Genomic DNA, 10,486 nt, shown 5'->3' with positions numbered 1-10,486 from the left:
GTTGTAATGTGACAAAATATGGAAAAGTTCAAGGGGTATGAATACTTTTGCAAACCACTGTACCTATTGTCAGTTCTTAGGATCAGAACAAACGTTGGGAAGCACACATTTAGCTATGCAGCCCCTTTCACATGGAATAACTTTCAAAGTGATCTGAAACTACAGCTACTCTTACCTATAGGTCAATTTAAATCTACATGAGCTTCATCTACCAACTCTGACCTGTCATTGCTAGCCATATGTTTTATGAAATTGAGTACGCTTTGTGCTGTGTTTTTATGCTATATGTTTATGTTTTGTATTTGTTTTGTATTTGTTATATATCTTTTGTGATTTTTTTCTGTGTTATTTGGATATGTTGTTTGTATGATGTTTTGTTTCTTCTTTTATCTTTTCCTTATGGGTGTCTCTGGTACCCGCCAGGCTGACATTGCAAATAAGAAGTTCTTCTTAATGTTTTCCTGATTAAATAAAGGTTAAGTAAAATAAATAAATAAATAAATAATTGCATGTTATTGGCTGGGGACATGATGCCCATGAATACTGTGTCTGTTAAACAAAATGGACCAAAGATACTGCATCAAATCATAACCACTTGGTGAGTGAAAAAAATGTTGGACAACTACAAGGGGCATTTTTCAGGGATTTATTTTTGTATGAGCCTTTTATGAAATTTTTATGACTTACTGTGTGCTTTTTATTTATTTATTTTAATTTTGTGTGTTTGTGCTGTTTTGCAGCTTCTCTGTCTGTTGGGACTGAAAGAGTTCATTATGTCTAAAGGAACTGTGGTTCTGGCTTACAGCGGTGGACTGGACACCTCCTGTATTCTAGTGTGGCTYAAAGAGCAGGGCTACGACGTCATCGCATACTTGGTGAGTTTCTAGTAACAGGTGTGAGCGCAACAGGTGGCTTGGTTCACAACCAGTCATTATTAGGTTCCAGTGAAGAGTTACGGTCAGCTGCTTTCAGTAAAGTTGACTCTAAGCTTTTCTCCAAAAACAACAACAACAAAAGAACAACTATTGCAGGATTTGGCTTCATAATGCCTGTATAAATCTAGCTGGATTTACGGTTTACCCCCTGGGTAAAAGAACTGCAAGGGAGGCAGATTTTTTCTGCTGAGCTACATTTGGTGGCAGGGGGATGGTCAGTGTGGCACGCAAGGTCCAGACCCCTCTGGCTCTTGCTTTCTCTGGGAGTAAGACACTGATTCAAGGCAATGTTCAAATACYAACAGGTGCAGACAGATGACTGAGAGTAATCCTTACTTCTAGGAATGCTGGACCTTTAGTTGTTAGGTTAGTTTATAAGAAAATTGTTCTGTTTCAAAACTCAGGATGTCTGACAGCGTCCTGAGTAACGTTTTATGTTTGTTTTAGCTGTGAAGAAGTGGTGATAAATCTCCTGCAGTTGTGACCTGAACTGTAAACTGTCAGTTGAAACACATGCTCAGTCATGCACTGCTGTTTAAAACACTGAACCTTTCACACATCTCTCGCTTTTCACCTTGTTAAACGAGTTTCTGTCACTTTGAATTTCCTTACTTTTAGGCCAATATCGGACAAGATGAAGATTTCGAAGCTGCCSGGAAAAAGGCGGAAAGCCTCGGTGCAAAGAAGGTGAGAAACCACAGGATGTGGTGTTTGGAGTCGGAGTCTTCTGAGTAATTTTACATTTTATTCAGCTTCAGTATGAAATGATTTGATTTCCCAGAAACATGGAAATAATCCTGTCAATTATTGCGTGTCAGAAGGTCACTCAACTAGTTGGATTACCAGTAAAACGCTCTTTGTTTCCTGAAGGCAGAAATGATGGCACTCAACCTAAAAGAAGATTTCTTGTTCTACAAATTACTGCAAATATGTGTTTGGTCTGGTTTTTGTGTGAGGAAATGTTTCTTATGTTCCCATCACAAGGCTTTTTTTTTTTTGTTGCCTTCTTTCCTGAACATGCTTCACAACCTATGTATTATGTAATCTATCTGAATGTTGAATAATGAGGTTAAGTCAYGCGACACGGAGGCCTGTTTCCTGTCTGTGCGTCTGCTCCTGTCCAGGTTTTTATTGAAGATCTGCGCACAGAGTTTGTGGAAGACTTCATCTGGCCTGCCGTTCAGGCCAACGCCGTCTACGAGGACCGCTATCTGATGGGCACTGCGATCGCTCGGCCCTGCATCGCCCGCCGTCAGGTTGAGATCGCGCTCAGGGAGGGCGCTCAGTTTGTCTCCCACGGTGCCACTGGGAAGGTAAAAATCAAATACAAGATTACAGGACTTCATATTGTTTAAGAACAAGTCCAGATTCTGCTGATGGAACTGAATCTCAAAGCATTTTGAAACACATTTTTGCATTTCCCCCCTTCTATAGAATTTGTAWAACAAAAGTAAAATAATGAAGTGAGGGTAAAAAAAGTGACTGATCCAAACATCTTTTCCTTTAAGTCACCACAGTACGTGGACTTTGTATTTTTGAGGTTGAATATTAATCTATTTTAACCATTCGTTTCAAATCCTCCCTTCCACGTTTCTTAATTTATTCAGCGTTTAACATTTTCTTCTATTCAGTTAGCTATTCATTAAGCATCTGGGTTTCCTGCTTTTTTTCTTCATGCTGCATGAATAAACAGCTGAATAAAATGAATCTCAGCGTTTCCTTTAKAGCCCTGCCAGATAAATTATCCAAGTTATTTCTGAAATATGTAGTCTAAATCTTATCAGCTGGCATTGAAGATTTGTTTTTCTTCATTTAATGATTATAAACTGATCGTTCATAGTTTTCATTCTACTTCAGCTCATGAGCAAAAAAAACCCACATGGCTCATCATTGGTTAATTTTTGTGCTTCTATGATGAGATTTCCACTGTGATAACAGCTTAAAACATTGCATTGAGAGTGTATACGAAAAAACAMAGGCATGACTTCACCCAAAAAATTATAAAGGAGAGCTAAGATGCAAGCAATAAATCTCTTTAGACGTATTAGTTCAGCAGATTCACCCCTTTAGCTTTATGAACTAAGTGATTTTAATAAAGTCTAAATGTATGGTTTATTTATCAACTCATCATGTTTGACAAAAATGTACCTCTTTGTAGTTTTTCTCTCTAGCTGATCTTATTATACAGTACCTTTCAAAAGATTTGTTTTGATGTATATTTTTATGTAGTGTCCCGACTTGGTCTGTAGGTGGAGACAAACACCAAAATATTTTTGATACGGGACTTCAGCCCTCCTGCTGCCCTTGGGTCAAAAATACCTGCTCTTCACTTTTGATTGATTGTTTTTTGGATGTAAACTTAGAAGATTCAGCTCCTTGCCACACATTATTTTTTTTATTTTGATATAATTGATGAAATTACAGAGAAATAGATATATAAAGAAAATATCTGGCTTGATGAGGGTTTGACTATATTTTTTATGTTTTTTTTGTACATTTAGGTCAACAACAAAGACATGGCCTCCTGTGCTTTCTGTGTCTTTGTTTGTTTGTTTGTTTTTTAGTGGAAGTATATTATAGTGACTGTACAAACCTGAATACTTAAATATCTAAAATATGGGAAACCGCGTTGTTTTTAAACAAGTTCTTCCAGTTATTTGATCTGCTGTTGCAGATTTTATATAAAGTGTTAATATCAAAACTAATTTTGACACATTAAAGATAATAAAAATGTTTCCACCCTTCAGGGAAATGACCAGATACGCTTTGAGCTCACGTGCTACGCTCTCTACCCCAAAGTTAAGGTTAGTTTGTTGACTTGTTTTTATTTCCAGGCAAGGAGAAGCTTTACAATGTGAAATATTGTTGCTGCAGCTGTTTTTATTTGTTCTGCTCAGATCATCGCGCCGTGGAGGATCCCCGAGTTTTATAATCGCTTCAAGGGAAGAAAGGACCTGATGGAGTATGCACAGGTGGGTGCAACGCTGCCACAAAATACTTCTAATTTGTATAATTCAGTCTGTAAGCTGAGTGGAAGAACTGAGATATCGCTTAAAAATAAAAGTTAAAAGTATTTCTACAAACAGCCTGGCTAAATGTTTATATGATAAAATTTGTTAGTCATGTTTGTTCAAGTTCATAAAAGGTTATAGTTTGAAGAATACATTATTGCTACAAATACAAGTGATTGTTTTATTGTTGCATAAAAATCCAAACTTCATTTAATTAGTTGAATCTCTCAATTTTTATTTCCGCAAGTGGTCTGTCCACATGAATTCATCCAGCTCTCACCTCTGACTGCATCCCTACTTTTTACTTGAAATGTAATTTCAGGTAAAAGTGGTTTGATTCATTCTAGGTTTACATTTAGTTCACAAACACTTTCTGCTGTCTGATCCTGATAAAAAGTTTTCCCACTGGAGGGTGCTCATGATGTTCTGTGAGAACGTCCCTGCTGCTGTTTGCAGTGTTTTGTGAAATAATGAAACAATAAAAGAAGGAAGATGTTGACTTTTCTTACAAATACACAGAAACTGTTTGCTGTTTGACTCAGAGAATCAAAAGTAGGGAGGGGAAGATGGATCTGTTAGTGACGCCGAAATGGGCTTAAAGTAATTTTCACGTTCATTTCTTACAGCCTCAAGTTGTTTTCTTTTCCAGATGAACATTAAGTAACATAAGCTTTTTTTTTCTTGTCGTTGTTTTTGTTTTTGTGAAATTGTAGGAACATGGCATCCCAGTTCCCGTTACTCCTCGGGCTCCCTGGAGCATGGATGCCAATCTGATGCACATAAGGTGGGTATGACTGATGGGATGTTTTGGATTGTTTGTTTTGGTTAAAGATAAGTCAAACTTAAACTTATAATCATATTTATTTATAGCTATGAGTCTGGAATCCTGGAGAATCCCAAGGTAAGTTAACTAACCTATTCTTAAACTTGCATAGAATACAAGAAAAAAACTCATTTGCATATATTTTGAATTTAAGTTGTCATTTTGCAATAATGTACTTATCTTCTCATCTTAAATACCTGAATGGATTTGATTCGCATAAATGTTTTTTTAACTTAATGACTGACTCAAAAGTTCAACATCTAAAATCACTGTCTGTTTCAACACATCAAAACAACTGCAACTTCATTGCAGAGGACCAATTTTCACGTTTCTTTAAATGAAACACATTTCTAGAGATGCTGAAGTGTTTTTTTTTAAATCCTCCATTCTGCGGATGCATTGGTGTCTTCTTTGAGAGAAACAGCGCTCGCTCTCTCACGGAATCGCAAGCGAGACATGAGTCTGATCTCTGCTGAGGTCGGAGGTCAGCGCGGTGCATACCGGTCGCCCCGCGCGACCTTCAGAGCGCCCATCCTTTGGTGGATGTGTCTGCGTCTGTGTCTCTCCTCGCCCTGGGTCCTCGCCGGGCCCTGGGAAGAGCCTGGGACACACAGACGTTGACTTGTCGTCAGCAACGCTTCGACTAATTCCCGATTTCATGGGAGCCAGGGAGGGGGAAGGGTTAGGGCGTTGCACCCAGCTGGGGCCTCCTGAGTTCCAGCCCCGGCTCCTCGGGACCTCATTGTTCCTGCGGTTGTGCTGCCGCAGGCGGCGACGTGGGAGGGGAGCCACTTCATCTTGACACCGTGACACCAAAATGTCACCAGTAACAGTAAAGTACAAAGATAGTGTGCCAGACAGATGAGTCCCCAATGCTCAGGGTGTTGTGGAGAGACGAGGGGCAGGGCCACTGTATCTCTCTGCCCCTTTCCCACCCTTTTGCTGCCCCCTCAGTGTCCTGTCCTTCAGTCGTCCTGTGGAGAAAGGTTTTGAAAAGAACGAGACGACGGCATAGCGATGTATGATGATAGCATTGCGCCACAGATTTTTATTCAGAGGCTTTGCTTTGGACCGTTACTCCAATATTGAATCGATTAAGGGCATTAAATACAATGAAATATTTATGGTGCACAGGTCCTAAGTGGTAAAAGGATTTGAATACATTAACTAATCACAAACTTTTATTTAGAGCTTTGAAAGAGGCTTAATATTTGAGTGATTTGGAAAGCCATGACCCTTTGTTCCTCTGTTTAAAACATCTTCAGGTATGTTTATTAATTTAAGTTCAATGTCAAAACTGGCAAATTATAAGCACAGTTTCTTTAAATGAATGTAAAACAATTGGCATAAGTTTATGTACACCCCTTGTGGTCACCAATGTCATGAATTTCAGGCTGTTAATAATTTATTTGAGTAGTTTGAGCACAATTCTTAATTTTAAAAGCAATAATTGTTTCAATTTTTGCTGATTTTCTCCAATCCGCACAGATCAGAACACTCAAAAAAAAAAAATATAGACCCAAACTTTCAGACAAAAAGTTGGCGAACTGTCTCTTAGCTTCTAGGATCCTTTTAACTGATCTATAATACATATCTCTTCTTTAAATATTTGCTGCATTTTGTTTTGCTTTCTGTTATAATGATCTCACAAAGCTTCAACAACGTTGAGGTTTAGGTTCTCGGAAAGCCAAACTATGACTGATGATATGCTGCCGTGTGGTTTTCTCTTTTGTTTAAAACCAGCTGCAATCAGATGTTTGCACAAAAATCTCTGTGTGTGTTTTGGTTTTCAAAAATCTATTAATTTGTAGAAAAATCACCAACACTATTGCCTTAAAAGCAGCTAACCCTGTTTTTCCTCAGGCTTCTCTTCTGTCCTCCTCTGTTCAAACAAATTGAACCCAAAGAAGTTTAAATTTGTTGCTGCTGCATGTTTGGTAAAAAAAAAAAAAACTTTTTATTTAGTGATAAATCTGGTTCACAACAGGTCAGTGTAGCCCCTGGACTCTCTTATATTTCAGTCATGTTCATGCATTATGTCTAGAATTTGGTTTGGTGATGTTTTTATTAAAACAAAAACAAAAAAAAAAGAACTTGCCTGAAAAGTGTTGCCCTCTGAATGGCAGCACAACCCTCTATGTATCGTATTTATTAATACTATGCATGACTTCACCTTCACACCATCATAGATGTGGGTTTTTGACTGTAATAACAAGTCAGGCTGCTCCTCTCTTCTCTAGCCTGAAGGATGCGACGTCTGTAATTTCCTAAATTATTCTCAGATTTTTTTTATTCCTGGGACATCAGGGTGAGGTTTCAACTTTAGCTCAGTCTCGTTTTCAATTAGCTCAGACTCATGAAAAAAAACTGTTTCATGGGATTTTGGGAGGTTTAACGCAGTTGTGGTACGTCATAGTTTTCAGAAGAGTTTCTGAACCCAACTAGGAATTATTTTTATTTTTTTAACCAGAATCTTGTCAGTTTTAATACTATTCTGTCAAGATTCCTACAAATTTTTAAAATCATCATGATGATTTTTTGTGTTTTAGATCCCAAAACTGTACCTTTTTTTTATACATCTATCTAGATGTTACTGGAAGTTTCGTTTTTCACACAGTTACTCAAAGATTTATCTACTTAGTTACCATGTTTTGTGTTTATTTGTTTGTTTTAAAGACTAAATACCACGTCCCTAGGGTTGGCTTTACATAAGTTGCAGCCGTAGGCAGGGCCGGATTAACACTTCGCTGTACCCTGGGCAACAATATTCAAGGGCCCCATCATCACGACCCCAGGATTACCACTCTGGCAAAATACAGAGTAAATTATTGCAATATATAGTAAATATACTCAATACTTCAAATTCTAAGTGTATTTTGATGTACAAATGCTCAGAACTACAAATACACTGCTGTGTCCTCTTGTCAAGGACACTCCTTCACATGATGCTATAAAAACAAAACACATCAGTATAATCTGGTAAACATGACCCACTACTTTGAGATCGAGGGAAGTGTCCTCCATTTACACAAAAGTAACGCTTGACATTAAGCAACCCTCTCAGTCACCTGACCCACCTCATGCTGACTGACCAATGAGAAGATCTCAGCTCACGTTCACAGTGACAGGCAGCCTCTCTGTGCAGCACAAGAGCTCCAACAGACAGTTTAACAAAAGCAGGAGAAAACCAGATATTTTGCTGGTGCCTTCACTCAAGGGTGTAACCATCATCTCAGAAAAGAGGGGGGCACATTTTTTTATTGAGTGATTTATCATCCTCTCTTATTAAATCACAACTCTCCTTAGTGGCTAAAACACATATACAGTGGTTTGCAAAAGTATTCATACCCCTTGAACTTTTCCATATTTTGTCACATTACAACCACAAACATAAATATNATCGGAGGAGTCTTCGGTTTTGGACGTCCTTCGTCGCGGCGCTGTGACGTATGCGGCCGACAAATCCGACCTTCGGAGGACCCGGCCTGCCGTTTTGGACACAGCCATTATATACAGAACCTATGCATGTAATCTGACTTATAGTGTCAACTTTTGGACTTATGGTGACAAATGTTTTTTTTTGTCACCATAACAGTGTCATTTTATGTTATAAAGGCTGCATGATGCTCTGTGTTTATTATGAGTAGACCTATCACTAAATCAGAAAACATGAAACACCCCTCTAAATTCACTAAATTCTTTGGCTAAAATTTATAATGTTAGTTTTAAACATGCAGTTGAGGGTCATCATTATTTGGCACAATGGGATGTGTTACAATTAAAAATAAAAACAATAAACAATACAAAAATATAAAGCACCCCTAAAGTCATTGGATATGATAAATTGTGACACATTAATTAATCTTATCTCAGCTGTAGCAGTGAGTGTAAAAACTGGATGATGGAACTAGATTAATGGAAAAATCTGTCTCTGAAGTAATTAAATCAAGTATTAATTTAAGTAGGTAAAAGTATGTTTAACAACCTGGTAAAATACACCAGAATGCAGTAAATGGCGTCTATTTTGTCCAAAATTTTCTGGGGGAGGACCCCCAGACCCCCCAACAGTGTGTCCCCCGTTTTAAAATGGTTCTGACACCCATGTTTATAAGGACATAAGGAAATGACCAAAAAACAAAGATCTGCAGAAACTTTCAGGTAAAAAATGATGTAATTTTCCTGGCCACCCCTGTGTGAGTAGTGATCCAAGTCTGGCCACCCCTGGGAAAAATGTCTGGCTCTGCCACTGCCCAGATTTACAAATCATGTTTAACCAGTTTATTTTCTTACCACAAGGTTCTTGTTCAAGATCTTTTATATCTATTTTTAAAGTGGAAAAAAGAGCAATACAAAATCAAAAATTGGACAAGTTTTGTTTTTAGCTAAAACAATTAGGAAAAATTGTCTCATTATTGCTGTTTTCTTCTTTTTACAGACATTCCAGTTGTTGAACTACTAACCTGGTAAGTTGCCTCTGATTCCAAACACGAGCTGGGGAAAATTACTAAGGGATGGTGCATAAAATAAAGCCAGCACCGCAGCACATCAGTGTTATGACATTACGCCTGAGATAATGTCATGCTTACACTAAGAGAGACTGTGATGTTACGCTACATCTACTTGTTCAGTATTTAGCTGCCAGATGGTGTGTCACGTACAAAATGATACTGTTGATGGAGTTCTAGTGGGAAATCACAGGGTTGTATAATTCATAATCATGCATGCAACATATTGGATCAGCTTAGTTAATGTTTATGGAGTGGTTTAAATGAATGTTGCTGCCCAATTCAAATCTAACTGTTTGGAGCCAACACCMCGATTTACAACAAAGCTGAGTCATTGTGTAAAATGTAAATTAAAACAAAGCAAATATTTGTAAATTTCATAAACCCATATTTTGTTAACAATGGAAGTCAACAAGAATTTACAATTTTTTAAATTAAAATTCTTTTTTTTTTTCTTTTAGAAAAAACATTGGAAATTCAAATTTTTGGGCAACACCTCTTGGAAAGTCGAGATAAAGCCATGCCCACTGTTCTTTTATAACTTCTAACCTGTAGGACAGGGCTATTCAACTAAATTGCTCCAGCAGCCACAGTTACTGCAGGTCAACAGTTCAGGGACCAAACATCCAGCAATTAAAGTCATTATGTAAATAAACCAAGTATTACAAAGATCTGTTACCTTAGAAATACTTTATTTTGCTGCATTTAATCGTGAATACAACATACAGAACTCTACAAAAGTAGTAAAAATAAAACAATATCAAAAACAAAAAGAAAACGTTATACCTCATATTTAACACAAATGTTATTTTGACATCTCTGGCTAGCCAACTTTTTAAACCAATTTTATTTTCACTTTCATAGTTTTATCTTCAACTGCTCGTAATTTTAACTGTCTTGAGTGTGCATAGAAATGGTTTCAGACTTAGAAAACCAGTGGTTTAGGCTTAAGAGACGAATGAGCCAATCGACGGGCTGAACTTTGGTCACTCGCAAGCCGGATGTGGCCCGCGGGCCGCCAGTTGAATAGCCCTGCTGTAGGAGCTGAGGAGACCAGTTGCAGGATGGGAACACAAGTTGTTCTAATTGAATTTTTTGCACTGCTGGCACCTTTTCCGATGAGTCATCCGCCCACGCTAGACACCCCAATGCACATCCATACCATTAGAGAGGCAGGCGTTTTAACTGTGCTGAGAATAGTCAGAATGGTCT

At 37.9% G+C, this 10,486-nt stretch overlaps 1 protein-coding gene across 1 annotated transcript in view; it reads left to right on the top strand.

The window, feature by feature from the left end:
• Window positions 1-740: 740 nt before the first annotated feature.
• ass1 (argininosuccinate synthase 1) overlaps window positions 741-10,486 on the top strand; it is a gene marked incomplete at its 5' end in the record, with an annotated part of 35,352 nt that continues 25,606 nt past the window's right edge. The window contains 7 exon segments of the mRNA XM_014016023.1: window positions 741-875; window positions 1,554-1,622; window positions 2,060-2,248; window positions 3,683-3,739; window positions 3,833-3,907; window positions 4,660-4,730; window positions 4,817-4,847. Of these exon segments, the coding sequence (XP_013871477.1) occupies window positions 774-875; window positions 1,554-1,622; window positions 2,060-2,248; window positions 3,683-3,739; window positions 3,833-3,907; window positions 4,660-4,730; window positions 4,817-4,847 (594 nt within the window).

The sequence above is a fragment of the Austrofundulus limnaeus genome, unplaced genomic scaffold (genome assembly GCF_001266775.1).
Source record: "Austrofundulus limnaeus strain Quisiro unplaced genomic scaffold, Austrofundulus_limnaeus-1.0 Scaffold137, whole genome shotgun sequence".
Taxonomy (NCBI): Eukaryota; Metazoa; Chordata; class Actinopteri; order Cyprinodontiformes; family Rivulidae; genus Austrofundulus; species Austrofundulus limnaeus.
Note: the sequence above shows the minus strand (reverse complement) of the source record. Positions and strands in the feature narration are given on the sequence as shown.